This window comes from Lates calcarifer, linkage group LG13 (genome assembly GCF_001640805.2).
Source record: "Lates calcarifer isolate ASB-BC8 linkage group LG13, TLL_Latcal_v3, whole genome shotgun sequence".
Classification (NCBI taxonomy): Eukaryota; Metazoa; Chordata; class Actinopteri; family Centropomidae; genus Lates; species Lates calcarifer.
The window spans coordinates 859813-875337 of NC_066845.1; the positions used below are offsets into that span (position 1 = coordinate 859813).

At 44.3% G+C, this 15525-nt stretch overlaps 1 protein-coding gene across 1 annotated transcript in view; it reads right to left on the reverse strand.

The window, feature by feature from the left end:
- Positions 1-12759, reverse strand: part of znrf3 (zinc and ring finger 3) — a 65447-nt gene extending 52688 nt beyond the window's left edge. Inside the window, 1 exon segment of the mRNA XM_018702630.2 lies at positions 12276-12759. Coding sequence (XP_018558146.1) covers positions 12276-12506 — 231 coding nt within the window. The 5' untranslated portion in view covers positions 12507-12759.
- Positions 12760-15525: the final 2766 nt, after the last annotated feature.

Here is a 15525-nt window from a genome sequence, read left to right on the forward strand (position 1 = left end):
TACCGAGCGGCCGGATATCCTCTAGTTAAAGAGAGCCCTCAAAGCCAGGGCCATGTGTTGGTCGACTGGGGAGGGTGACGAATGGTAGGGGTGTTTTTTTTGGGGCGGTGGCAGAGATGTGCAGCCAGTGCTTAAAAAGCCTTTAGAGTGACATCAGCATCACTTTGAGCTGAGACAAAACGGCAACGTGAGAGTGGACCGTTCAGGTTCCATAGAAACCCGTCCATTTTCCTGTGGGTCCTCAGAGCTGTGCACTGTGCCGGCTAAAAGTGCAGTTGCTCCTGCTCTGAGCCCGCGGATCTGTGCATCTGTGAATGGCTTTTGTGTTGCTGCCGGGGCAGAACAAAGTGAGTTCAGGTTACTGCACTCCTCCCGTTATTGGCCCACATTGTCTCTAATTATTCCAGCAAACATTGACACAGCATGTGTGGTCTCACATTTTACCCCCCCATCCCCCCACCCACCCGCCACCCCACCCCCCTTGCTTAACAGAGTGAGAGAGGACACAGGGAAAGAGAAAGAGAGCAGAAAACAGCCAGAAAGAACTTATGAAAGGGAGGGAAGGAGTGATGAGAGAAAGAAAAGTACTTACATTCACTGTTTTGTGCTTCAGTGTGGTGCAATTATAAGTGAAATTGCTTTAAGATGTACTGAAACACTTTGCTTGTTGTCTTGTTTTCATGTCTGTGAAGAGAACATGGTGTATACTCAGGGGATTTCCCCTCACCTTCGTCCCATGCCGCCTCAGCTCAGGAGAGAACAAACGCACCATGCCAACTAAAGCTTTTAATACATGAGCAACCACAACCAACCAACAGGGGGTAGATTACCAAACGATGGAGTTCTCTGGGATGCAATAACCAAAAACAGAAAACAGCCCTTCTCCACAGCTTTAAAGCTCAATCCCACACTCTAATTTGAATTCTGAAGCTTTCCCGTTGCCTGGGCAATTCTAACTCCAGCTTTTGCAAAACAATAATTATGACGAATGTATGCATCAGTAGCTTACCAAATCCTCTGTCCATGAGTTTAGCTTGGGGCCGTGCTGCAGAAAAGCTAACCCAAATATGCTACATGTGGTTGCCAATAGGAAATGGTTTAAAGTTAGGCAAACGGATGGTCTGGTGTAAAATCAAATCACAAAAATTTAGAAACGGTCGCAACAGGCGAGATGAGTTACTGTAACATTGCTACTAGCCACGTGTTAACATTTAGGTAGTGGTGCTATAGAAAACTTCAGTGGAGTGTTAAGCTGTTACCGTAAAATCCAGATAAAAGCCTTTCTGAGCAGATCTATTGCAGATTTTTACTGGAAGCCATTAGAGCAAGTGGACTGACTCATCTGTTGGGAAGTATATTTTCAGACGCCTCAGATGGGTTCTGATTAGTGATGGTGGATTCAGATTTTTGAAATTTTACTCCTCTCCTCTGATACTTGATAAGATCATCATGTCTCAGATCATACTGACTTATTGATGTGAGATTAGCAGACTGTTGTACCTTCACAGAATGTGTGGTGCTTGGAGCCATATGAGCTCCACGTGTGAGCACTACAGAGCTGCAGTATATCACTTCAGCTCATACCTACATCATGTGTGGGTTGTTCTTTTCCTGAAGTGTCTGTGGATGGAGCTTCTGTGCGACAGCCTCTACCTGCTCAGCCGTGGTTACTATGGATGCTTAACACACATTTCACCTGATTCTGAACCAACTGATGTTTCTGGGGTTGAAAATGTAGAACACATCACATCCACTCTGCCAAAAGATTAAACTGCAAGAAATACATATCAAGCAGTGCAGGTTTAGCAAATACAAAAAGCTTGCATGAGCAAATTAATTATTAATCAGGTATTTGTTTATATGGTCCCACTGTGTTTGACATTTATGCTAAGCTAACCAACTGATGGCTGTGGCTTCATATTTAATGAACAGATATGAATGATTTTCTCATCTAACTCTGGGCAAGAAGGAAAATAATTTCCAAAAATGTCTAACTATTCCTTTAATGATGCTCAGCTCAAGAATGTATCTGAGCTACAAATCTACAATACACAAATAATCCACCTGCATCTGTTATATGTGGCTCAAACCGACTGGTGAGGCCACTATCCAAATCTCAGAGCCACATTCCCTAGGATATGTTTACTTCGAAAAAATGCCTGCGGGATGCATGTCACCCCGGGGGTGACAATTTGACTTTGTCACATGCCTGTGGGATACAGACGGAATAGCAAAAGGCTGTATTGGCCCCTCTTTTTCTTTCATTCCCATCCTCTCCCACTCCATCTCTCATTTCTCTCAAAACAGCATTCTGAGAAACAAGACTCCTTGACATGTCCAAGGACAAGTTATCATTAGCGTGCCAAGTGTGTCTGGACAAACTGAACCTACACGGCCAAGCAAAGAATAGTCAAGATCTCTTTGGTGCCTTTAAAAAAAAAATTTTAATTAAAAGTGCCACTTTTACAGCGACATATGACAGATGGAGCAATCTGGGCAAACAGAGGAGAAGAGGTCAGATGGAGAAAGTGTAGTGACTCAAATAATGATCTCACACAATCTCCCCATTTTGCCTTTTATTAATGACCTCAAAATACTTTGACTTTTTTTTTTTACTAACAGCAACATGCAGGGACAACGAGAGGTGAACAGATGGACTGCATGGGGACAGAAAGGCACACAGCTGGCCAGGAGTAATTGTCCTGACCTTTTCATATACACTCAGGTTCACATTGAGCCAGGGGGGTTTGGAGGGTGGGGTAGCAAAACTCCAAGAGTGCATATACAATTTGCATGACGGAAAATGTCATATCCATTAGCCTAACTGACCACGGTCTTTATAGACACTGTCTAGACATCTCTACTGCAGTCTCAGTTTTCTATCTGACTCATCTAAATTAAAACACTGTGGTTTGTTCTTTCTACAGAATAAGTTTTTTTTAACCCCCAGTGCAGGTTTGACTCATTTATATGATGAGTATAGTCCCAATCCAATATGTATATTTTCCTATATTACAACTGCACAGTGGGAACTTATGGTAAATAAGGTCTACACTAAAAGTAGACACTCCTATATAAGTACTCTGAAGAGTTCTAGATTGAGACAAAACAGCCTGCATCACAGCTTTCCTTCAGTGGTTTTCTGTGTTTTGTACAGTATCCCACAGTGTTTTGTAGAATATCTGCGGCTGGAAGGTTTGGAAAGCACAGCATCCACAGCATGACATCCAAGCAGCATACAGCTTTCACCTAACAGCAGCACTTCAGAGGCACAGTGCACCTGCAAACTGCCTGAGTAGAGGCAGCACGATCGTTAAGTCACAGTGGACCTGCCTGCTTCTTTCACTGATACAAAATATCAGTGTGGATACAATTATATGGAAGCTAAGATATTTTTTTTTGTTCAGGATGCTTTGCAGCTCATTCAGCTGATGAGACTGCATCAGGAGCAGTGGAGCTCATAAGCGAGAACAAAATGAGACTTTACTAGCTTATTTCAACCAATTAATTACTAATCAATAAATAATAACTGAAGCAATTAAAAGTAGTTGCCAATAGCAGAACGTGTAGATAATTAGTCAGCGTTGAGAGGTAAAGTTACTGAACAACTACCCCGATAACTGCTTAATCGTTAAGTCATTCATCAAGCAGAAGTGAACACAGCGAGCTACTTTTATCTGCTGTACATCACCGTAAATTGAATATCTTTGGTTCTGCGACTCTTGGTCAGGATAACACAAGCTATTAAAAGACAATTCTTTGGGCTCAGGGAGATTTTGGGGTATTTTTCATTATTTACTGACATTCCACAGCCTTAAAAGATTCATTAAAAGAGGGTCAAAGGGTGACCTGATAAAGAAAGGAATTGTTATTCGCAGCCCTACAGGGAAGCTTCGGTATGAATTGTGTTTTGTCTCTATCCATTCAAGTACAGCTATTAGCTGGATGGTCCTGTGATAGTCATGAATTGCTACAGTCTACATGCTGGAAACAAGGAGGTCTCTTCTTTACAAGCAGCAACAAAGGCTTTGTGCCGCAGCCCTGACTTCCGAGAGTCCGACCCGGGATGCAGGAGGTAAAAGACCGACCTCCGCATGAACTTCAAATAAATAAAAGTGCAGCTGTTTACTGCTAATTTAACATCAAAGGGACATACAATCACAATCACAAAACAAGGGCGAGGAGAGGAGAGCCTCAACCAGAGGCATGCAAATAACCTTTGACAAACTGAATCAACAACAGTGAATTATTGCTGCATGCGCTTGAGGAAGAGAGATACTTTCCTGTGGTTTGAGCCTCTCAGCTGTCATGGGAGCTGTCAATGAGTTATCAGCCTGATGATCGCAGGCACATTTTGAAAGGATTCATGGTCATGCTTGGTTTAACACACATTACAAGGGAAGTACATGTACACACTCTTTGCCTTGCATACATATGCACACACACACACAGGTCCTGTATAAACTTTACAAAGAACAGAGTCAACTCTGCTCCACCTGTTGTGTACTTTAGAAACGCCCAGTGGATTAAGATATCTGCTGAAATCAGATAAAAATTGTTTCCTGTTCCAAGTCCTTCATCAAAAACCTAAATAGAACTCTTTTTCAACAGGATCCTTACATTAGCATAGCGTCAGGAGGTGACCTAACACCTTCGCCTGCGAGGCGTTCTTCACTCTCTGGCTTAGTATTTTTCTCACCGTGCTTGTGCAAGGGAACACCTCCACCTTTATTTGTATGGGAGCGGATTTAGCTCGAAGGTCTACAATTACATCATCAGCGAGTTCTGCAGCGCCGCATATCAGGGCCGGCATTAGTCAGAGAGGCCTTTGAAGAGTTTGGTCCAGCCCTCACTCTCTCTCCTCCCTCCTCCCCTCCACCACCCCCTTCGGCACTGCCTTTGATGTTAGCGCGTGGAGCTGCGCCGAGCGTTGCGGCCTCCTAGGCCTCCCCGCCTCGCCTGATCCTATCTGCTCAGGCGGCACATTCATGTGGTTTACACCCGCAGCACGACTCCCAGCAGCTATTCACCCAGCCCTGCAGGCCCCTCCCTGTCCAGGGTCCAGGGCCTGAGCAGGGAGGCAGCATGACCTGAGCTGCCGACGGGGGTCCAGGGGAAGGACAGGAGGAATTGTGGAGGCTTTATCAAAGCCCTCGGCTGTACTATAGAACTTCCACTGGCATGGTATATAAGTGAATGTACTATATTTGTAGATTCATAAAAGGAAAAGTTACACCTGAACTTTTGGGATTTGAGGAGTTGTCTTAAGAATCAGAATGCGCCGGTGAAGGTTTTACTCTTATCACTACAAAAATAGTGACACAACTTATCCTTGGTTGCAACTACACAGCACAAAATGAGCTCTCCTTCAAAAATAAATATTCAGCTTTGCCAGAATAGTCTTTTAGCAAAGACAGTGAACAGAAAATAGAAAACCCTGTGTCCCCGATATCTTCAGTATACCCATGATGCTGGGACGACATAAAAAGGAAACCCAATTTTTCATTTTAAAAATCTAGGGCGCATCTTTAGCAGCAGGAAGAGCAGGAGGTGGGAAGATGCAGTGATATATCTTCACTATGGAGCTTAGGAGACATGCTAGAAACAAAGGATGCCGAGATAACCCAGCTTGTTCTCGTCTGACCAAGCAAGCCTAATCCATCATACCTCTGGCCCCATTGTGTTACAGCCTGGCTTTTCCTCATTACTGGAACAACTACCTGCACACACTCACACACACACACACACACACACACAAGGAGCCTCTAGAAACTGGTCTCGGATGTGAGGGTAAGAGCAGAGATGAACATGACGGGGTCGGAGCTTCCACCTGAAACTGATAAGTCCCCATCTGGCACCCCTGCAAATGACCTCTGCCACAGTTGTGTAGCAATCCATTAAAGGAAACAAAAGGGGGAGAAAGAAAAATGGCAGGGTTTCTGACTGAGGGCCTGTGAGGAGAACCCTCACAACATTAATATGACGCATTAGGTTGAGGGAGATCATGTGCACAAAACCAGTAATGGCTTCCTTGAAGAATAACCAGAGAAACTGAAACTAGGGCTGAAACACTACTATGAATCAAAATGACAAGAGGGCAACATCCTCATTAACAGCAGCATTATGTTGTTTAGTCATATGAGGCCGATAATTATGTAATGATGTACACAAAAGGAAGAACTTTGAACCCTGTGTTCTTGAACTTGGGTGAGTGGGACAGATCGGCGATAAGACTTCTCCTTGCATGAAAACAAATGCGAGTAGTAAGAGGACTCAGAGCACGAGGACAGGAGTATATTGAGAGGTAGGAGGAGAAGGAGGCAGATGGGAGTGCAGTGCTCAGAGTGAAATGGACTCCCTGCACAGCTACCTTCCCAGTCTATTGGCAAAAAAAGTACAACAAAAGGGGAGGCTGGCGTTGTGGCCTTCCATGGTTAGTCAGCACATTCCTGGCAAACAACAAAGCATGCCTCTGCCTGGATGAGCCACTGTGAGCATTGTCATTTCATAACCCTCGACCCCTTAGCGTTTGTTTTGCAGACCCTCTGTGTCAGTGGATAAAAATGTGGGCTGACGGGATGGACTCCGTCTTTCAGCGCCGTTTCATCAAACGCAGACAGACACACCAAAGGCTATTCAGAGAGTGAGAATATCCACTACAGACCCTTCTTCATCTTTGACTCTTTACAAATATGCTTCAAAAATAACCTGGTGAAGACAGGCGGTGTGAGGGAAAAAAAAAAAAACACTTTTTCACCTGTCAAGGTGTGACATTCTGTTATAGCACATTTCCCAGTACTAATCATAGAAAAATCACAGCCTCGGGGCAAAGCTGAATTAACATTTCCTCATCATTGGAGTGTAAAGCAGAGGACAAACAAAAGACATTCATACAAATGAGCTCGGACACATAATCAATATCAGATCAGGAGGCGAGCGACATGGGGGAATAGGGTTCCCCTGGGAGAGAGCCTGGATACTGGAGAGAGAGCAGCAGAGAGCACCAGCTCTGACTGCTAATCTCTCTTGGAGTGGAACATCAAAGATCGGCTCAGCCACTCAGCCCAGTGGAAACTAACATAGCTACTGGGGCCACCAGTACCAACATGCACTTGTTCCAGGTGGAGCAGTGCAGTGAGCAGGAATGAGAGGCTCAGAGAGAAAGACACAGGAGAAGACAGAGTGAAAGAGCCAGGGGCAGGAGAGGAAACAGGGGCTGCTGGTTTGGGAGACAGCGTTGGCCAATTAAAAGAAGTCTGGACAAGTACTAAGAAATCCAAAAGTAAGTTAGGCGATTTAAGACTGACATACACATGAATGTTCACTAAGAGCAATCAGTGTCGGCTAAAAATAGAATCCAAATCACTGTTACACATTTACATTTTCAGGATTTTACATGTCTGCTGCAGAACTGCCTACAACTAGCCCCTTAATTAATCGATTAGTGCATCAACAGAAAGCTGTCATCGTTTCAATTCATTTAGCAAGTAAGAATCTCAGATATTAGCTGGCTTCTGTTTCTCAAAACTGAAGATCTGGAGCTATTTTCTTGATTGACATCACTGTAAATTCAATACATTTGGGGTTTTGTCATTGTTGTATGGATAAAATGAACAATTTGAAGCTGCCACTTTAGTCTCTTCCGACGTGATATTTGCATTTGTTGTTTTTTTTAATTATTTATAGGCTGAACAATTTTTTTATTTGTTATACAGCCTTGTTCAAGCTCAAGTTTCAAGAATTTTTGGGACATTTTATGCCTTTAGTAGCAGATTGGCAGACAAATGACAAGAAATAAAGGGAGAGGGAGAGGTGGGAAACAATATGTGACAAAGGTTGCCAGGGAACACTGATACAACTGAAGTGACAATTCATCAGTGCACGCTGGTTAAGAGGTGGTTGTAATCATCATTTGAAGTCAATTCTCATGCGATACAGAGCGCATGACAAATTTTGGCTGCATCAAAAGGAGCAGACTGGTGGTGGGGGGTGAGAGCGTGTGTGTGGGAGGGGGGGTGTTAAGCAAGAGAAAGAGAAAAACAGTTTAGTCTGTTCTATTCCGAAAAGGGGAGAAACGCAGCCTCAAATTACTTTGGCTGGGACATGAAAGTGAAACAGGGTGGCGGTTAAGAGACGATAGCACTTAAAATACAGCTGCAACCGCCAAGCCAATAAATGGAAAAAAGTAGGGAGCAGCACTTTTAACCTTTTAAACCAGCGTTTGTGTACTGCTACTGTTGCTTTGGCGCTGGGAGTGGCCCGATCCCTGGCACCTCCCGTCTGGGACCGGCCCATTATGGCCTCTTGGGGTTTCCAGCCTGTGGTGAGAAAGCGCGCTGGATGCCTTAAACCACTAAAGCTCTCATTATAGTCTAAATGCAGAGCGACACAACTCCTGCCAGCTCCAAGGTAGGAGCTCCAGTATTTAAGCTCATCGTTGTCTTAGCTCAAAACCACCACTTTCCCCCTGCACATCCAGTCAGAAAAAAAAACTGCCACTTTCAAAGAACCACATCATTGACGTCTCCCAGCTATAGTTACTGGCACTTCATGCACATGGAGATGAAGTTCAAAGGTGAAGAAGCTCGTGGGTGTTGGGAAACTATAGCCTCTTCTTCCTGACGCTGGATTCGGGGGATGCTCTGTGTCCCTTCAGAGAGGAAGCAGGCAAAAGCCACATTATTCCCTCTGGTTCTGGCCGACGACACTATGAGTTCCATCTGGTCCTCTCGGTGCCCCTGCCACGTCCCGGGCTCAGCTCCTCACTCACATGCTGACAGCATGGGCCCGCTGGAAATCAGAGGCAGATGTGCGCTCACGCAGCGCATCGCGGCTCATTTCGCTACAGGAAAGACGATTTGGCGTCCGAGAGATAACAGAGAATGATGAACAGCAGATGGCGTTTCCCTTTCGCATCATGCGCGTTCTGATAAGGAGAGCTGTGCGAACGCAGTCAAGAACAATCTTGAATGTGAAAAATACAGCGATGAGCAATCTGACTGAGCTCACTGCGCAGCGAGGCTATCCCTGAAATCAGTCCATCTGGAAGCAGAGAGCTTTCAGTCTGTAAAGTATTAGCTGGTTTGTCAACCCATGCCAATGTCAGTGTCCATGTTCACACCTGTGTGACTCATCTCTGCCTTGCTTACCAGGCTTAACTCAACTCAAAACTGCTGCTTAAGGTATTGCAAGACTATCATCATTTCTTGTTCACTGCAGGTGCTCTAATTCAAATAGTTTCTCTGGGCCCAAAGTGCTGCTGCCAATTCATTTTACCAGGACATTTTCATTATTGTGGTCTAATCAGGAAGTATTTAAATATGGGACAAGAGGTGAATACAATTAACCACCTGGCAGGATGGACAGGCCGGAGCACTCTGCAGCCAAGAATGGGAGTTAACAGCTGTGGCTGTAAATACAGTCTTAAAGTCGTCTTAAGGAAATGTGTGTTGATACACCCTTGACAGAGTGATTTAAGAAGACATTGATTACTTTGCTATTACGGAGTCAAACTGGAGCAATCAGAGAACTGGCTTGGGAAGCCTGGGGGTTTGGCACTGTGGACAGATCTGCGTCGTCATGCACCCCCCACCCCCCACCCCCCATAGCAGAGGGAGAAGCAAATTAACTTAATTTATTATTTTTGGCCCCGGCAGCGTGTGCCACTTTTCGCACTCCTCAGGCAGAGCTGAGCTGGTGTTAGCTTTAGGGAATTAGCAAAGGCGAGTTGGGAATGTATGAGCAGAGATCGTGGTTAGGTCTTTGCTCAGGAGCACTGCCAAGACCCCCCCCCCCTCCCCAATTCCCCCTGTATTTGAACCTGTACCTGCTGAGGTCTGGTCACTACTGTACACACAAGGTAACGCAAACCCCTCAGGGCTCTGTCCAAACAGCAGAGGAGAGGACTGGAAGGCCCCATAAACCTCAGGCAGACCAAATCAAGCACCCTATTCACTGGACATGGGAAAGTTCAACCCTTTAAAGCAGAAAGTAGACAAGTGCAGCGGCTGCAGAGGTCACTGCGGACAACTGAATGTACCTAAGAACCTAAACATTCAACCCAGTTCCAGTGTAAAACTATATCCGTTACAACACCACAGCAATTTCCCAACACATTACTGCATTGTTATTTCACAAGTATAGAATTTGCAAGTGGGGAATTTGATACCAGTTTAAAATTATACTCTTCAGGTTGTATGGTTGTCATTCATTGTCAGTTTCAGCTTTCATAAATCTTTGGGAGAATATATGTTGTAAGAAATTCAAGACAGTACGCTGCGCTGGACAAACTGCCCCTCATTATAGCCTGACAAAATATAAGCTGCCTCTAAGTGGTCAGAAGCTATGTTAGCAAAGAAAGCAAACCTAAATAGATGTGGTTTTCGATGTAAAGCTGAGGTCCGACATTTCTGTGTGGTTACCAAGTGGCGCCAAATGGCCATCACTGTGTATAAACAGGGGCCATTTTTGTGCTGAGTATCCCCTCTTTTGATCCCCACATATCATCTTTCTTTCAAAGTAAAGCGTTTTCAGGAAAACAAAAATGCAGACGTGCGCTGAAAAGATGCTGCTGTGTGGCCGGTTGCAGCCATTGTTGCAGAGTGGCGAGGCACAGATGTGGGATGCTGCTGGCTGCGTTAAAGTCAGTATCAGTGCATATTAGGACAAACAGAGATGTGCAAATGACTGGCTGTCTTAACTCGCTGCATGTGACGCCTCACTGTAGAGTGCTGTTAAAATATGAACACAGCTGAGGCTTTCTGAGATGCAGCCCACCAATGCGCACTTGACGCAACATGCTGAACTCGATTAAACTCAAAAATAAGTAATTGCAGCACATAAACACCCCCCACCCCCACAGGCTGCACTGAAACCTGTCCTCCCACCACAAAACCAATGATCTCATGGAGCTCAGTGGTTTCTTCAGCGTGGGGCCACACTCCAGCAGCTACTGGTGTTCACAGAGAAGATGAAAACAAAAACCCAAGCATTTGTTCAAGCGGTGACATCTCAACTTTCATCACAAAACTCATCCCAACGTTCAAAATACAAACAGATCCAAATAACGGGATGTGAAACAGTGGATACAGTCAATACAAAAACCAGTGGCTTCCAGTCGTCCCTCCACCACGAACTTCAATCTCAGAATATGTTAAAGGTCAGTGGATAAAACTTTAAACATCAAATCTCTGGCACATGACTAGACCCCCAAACTATTTGCCGCTTTACAAACAGTGGCCAAGAAGATTAAGCAAGAATTATAAAACTTCAAATAAACACTTGGCAGCGAAGAAAAGCTTCATATTTTAGTGATTTCCACTCAATCAAAGTTGGATGGCTGGTCCAAGCATAACCAGCTCCAGCCAAGTGCACTTGTCATGTTTGGGGCCAGGAAATAAAAGATGGGACATGGGGGGTGGGGGTGGTGGAGGAGGAGGGGTGGTAGTAGTGGCAGTGGGGGGGGCTGCTGCTTCCATGTTGACCACTCAATTCTTCTTTATATTTATTTTTAAAGCCTTTAGATAGTTACAAGTAAGCCTAAACCAAAAACATGCAGCTTCAAAGGCAGTGTTGATGACGGCTACATAGTAACAGGCTACAGGCGGCGGGACGTGTGGCTTGGTTTACACGCTGCTACGGTCAATAAAAACAAACATATTCCGCTATTAAAACTAACTTTTCGGATTTAAAAGTGGATATTTGACCCAAAACTCGCCGCTGAAACGGATAAACTGTCTGAGCCCAAATAGTAACCTCGCAGCCTCGGTGGCTCTTGTAAAACGCTGCTGTAAAGCCTGGCTCGGTTTAAAAAAAAAAAAAAAAAAGTTTACTAACTTTTCTTTCGGAAGCGGCGGAGGATTTGTAACTTTTTAAGGGAAACCCGTTCCTCGCCAACCCTACCCCCCCCAAAAAACGTGCGTTTCGGGATGAGAGCCGTTACCATGGAAGGAGCGCTCAACTGAGCTCCAGACATCAACAAAATAACCTGCAAGAGCATGTTTTCCCTGTGAATGAATTCCACAAGATAGGAGCCATCTTGTGACCGCATATGCTTGCAAGCTTAGTACCATCCTCACACTGCCTGCATACACACTCACTCACACACACATACACACCATATACAACTCCTGTCAACCCCCCAGCCCCCCGGTGGAAAAAGTTTTAGGAAGGGCAGCTTGGTAAAAATACACCCCGGGTCCCGGTAGTGTTACTCGGGACTGCTGCTGGTCATTTCCCCCCCTCCTCGTGTGAGAAAACAGACACTTTACACGTACTTGAACGATCTCCCCCTCCGCGCTGATAGTGGCTCCTGCTTTGGAGAACCGTCCTTGCAAGCCAGTCGTGTAAGTAGTATAATCTCCATTGGGACTGGACTCGAACAGAACCACTTCCACAAAGGCAGTGTCCTTGGCGAAAACGGTACCAAGAGAAGCGGCGACCACCAAGATCACCAGGACCACCGAGTCGGGCACACGATCCGAGCCTCTCCTTGGTAAAATCATCATCTTGCCGGCTGGATCTGCGCCGATCGGGACATAATTTCACACGGATTAATTAAATCGGGTGAAGGTAATTGAAATCAGGTCTGCGCGCGCTACGGGCGATGCGTCAAAAGAGTCAGAATTGGGCAATAAAAGCTGAGCCTGGGCTGAAGCGTGTTTATTTCACCACTGCGAGCCTTGTCAATTACATTGCCTGCAAACGCTCCCTCTCTCTCTCTCTCTCTCTCTCTCTCCCTCCCTCCCTCTCTCCCTCTTTCTTTCTCACCCCCCTCCTCCTCCTCCTCTACAAAGCGGATCTCCTTTGATCTCCAAACACGTGATTTTTTTTAGGTTTTTTTTCTCTCTCTCTCTCAAAAGGGTTATATCCCCACCCACCAATCTTTCTGACCCTCTCCCTTGCACTCCCCATTCTGAAGTGCCAGCACTCAGTTAAGGAGGCACCGCGGACTTCGCTGAGCAGCGGCGGGGGGGGGACTTATTGTTTGAAAAACCTTCAAGTTACTCGTTTAAGTTTGAGACTGTTCACTTTTTATTATGTTGAATATGAACCGGGGGTCATGTTTTCAGCCACCGTTGATATCCAGGGCTGCTCGGTGGCTGTTTTTTCCGGAGTTTGACACGTTTTTCGCTGCCGTACCACCTTAAAATAAACACTACCCTCCTCAGGACGCTTCAGGATTTAACGGGGCTAATTTTTCAATCAGATTCCGATTTGCTCACCTACAGTTTACAATGTAGTAACATCTCACTTTGAATCAACTATATAGAGTTTCTTTTCTCATTTTTATTCTTGCATTGTGTTTTGAAAAATTAAAGATTTCCAATATGAAAATCAACTTATTACAATATTTCTGTGGTATCTATCTAGTGATTGGAGTAAAACTCCTATATATCTTTCAGTACTTGAGGAGTCATTCATCTCTCTTCCCAGACGCTCTTCAGTCATGAATTGTTGCAGTTGCATATGAATTCCCTTCATTTCACTTGTACATATATAATTGTGCACCAATCTTTAGACAGATGCATCTCCAATTAACTGTTGCCTCTCATCTTCAAAGTAGCTGTTGTCATCGAGACCTGGCCCTGACAAGCTAATCATAGATCATTTCAGGCGTTTTACAAACCTCAAAATGTTTAAGTGTAATTTGACATAATTTCTATTTACAGAAAGTGAAATTAGTGGCTGGATTGAAAAGTTATAATGGTGAGCGAACTTGTGATTCATCAGGCATGTATTGCTAAACATCAGCTTCATTATCTCCTCTTCAGAATATGCAGAAGTATCTTGACTGTTGCTGTTATTTTACTGCAGAAGAAGACAATTATTTTCTCAGTCATTCTCTGTTCAGAATAAAAAGACCGACCGGTTCCTGGAGAACATCTTCTGCCTTTTCTTTTAGAGTGTGAGACCGTTCATTATGTGTCTGTAAATGAGCACACTGTGTCCTGAAAGGACACTGAGAGAACAGATAAACACACACAATCTTTGTATTCCTACAAAAGAAGATGATTTGAATCTTTGTGCGACTGAACAATTCACAGAAAGAGCTCATGGTACTGTACCATGCATTGTTACAGCTCTAGTGTAGGTTACAAGACTTAAAGGTGGTGGTGTTGACGACAATCTCGTCTTTCAAAATATTACAAAACAGTAATGTATGACATTGAATAATACCACACTGAGAAGGCCTGTTTCCGATAACTCTACCAAATTGGCCTCCTGCAAAGAAAACACTCGGGTGTTTTTAAGCTCCCAAGTGAAGGGTGAGCTCTGCACAGTGATAGACGTCCAAAAAAGCCCAGAAAACAAGGTCTCATCTTGCTGTCAGCTGTGTGGCAGTGTGATTATGAAAACCAACTGTGAGGACTTTTTAGGTCAAGAATGCAGCCGCCTCTGGAAGAAAGCGTGATGGTCAACATGTGTTCGGACTCAAAAAAAAAAAAAAAAAAAAAAGAAAGGGAAAAAAAGCAGGGTGGAAAACAATTCAAAGCCGAAACTTTAGAAGTTCTTCAGCGCCTCCAGCATGACAATAATTTACAGATCACATTGGACGTCACTCTGTTTTATGAATCCTGATCCACACCACATGTCCCATATCTGTCTTGTGACACTCTGTTTCTGTTTCTCTCTCGCTCTCTCTCTCTCACATGAATGAATAAATCCATAAATGATGGGACTTTAAAGGCACAATGCCTGCAAGCTTAATGATGGAATTAAATTAGATTTACTTTATCAGTTTACTAATGGACCACAAAATGCATTAGGGCAACAAGTTACAGTGATCCAATTACTCACAGAAAATTTGCTCTTCTTTTATTGCAAGCCTGCCCTCTGCTGGTTGCTGCAAGTTTTCAGCCCATGAGAGATTTTTAAAGCTGCAACTCCACTTTTGTTAGTTCCCTCAAATAAATGTTTACAAGGTTTACTTCCCAGCTTATTTGAAGAGAGCATGGGGACTTTTTAGTGACCATTTGGCCCTTTAAAGTTTTTAAAAAAGAAGACAACGTATTGTGATGAGACTATCCTTTACTTTCTCACTTTTCTCCAGACAAACTTTTCACCCCCCCCCTACGTGGTTTTCATTCGACAGCAGCTGTGGATCCTCTCCTGACGCTCCGGTCTCCCTCTACACCAGTGTTTAAACTCAGGCCACCCTGAGAAGAATCAGCTGTCTGCTTGTTTAGGCTGAGAGAGTGCTGAGGATGAGAATGACTTTGAGGGATGATGGCTGGGCCTGGCTCTGTGCATTAATGTGCCATCTCTTCCAATAGGCTGTCCAGTGAGGGTTTTTCTTTTCCTGGTTGAACTTGAGTGGGACTCATTAGCTTATTTAAGACGTTTCATGTGATATTACAAAGCTGAACAGCTCTTTATTCTCTTTTCTTTCTTCTTCTCTGACCCTGCAGGATAAACCTAGCTACAGCAGAAACAATGGGCAATTAAGGAAGAAATTAATCAACAGAAAAATAAATATTCTGCAAGATTTTGATAATCAGTTAAATGTTTTACATCAAGATGCAA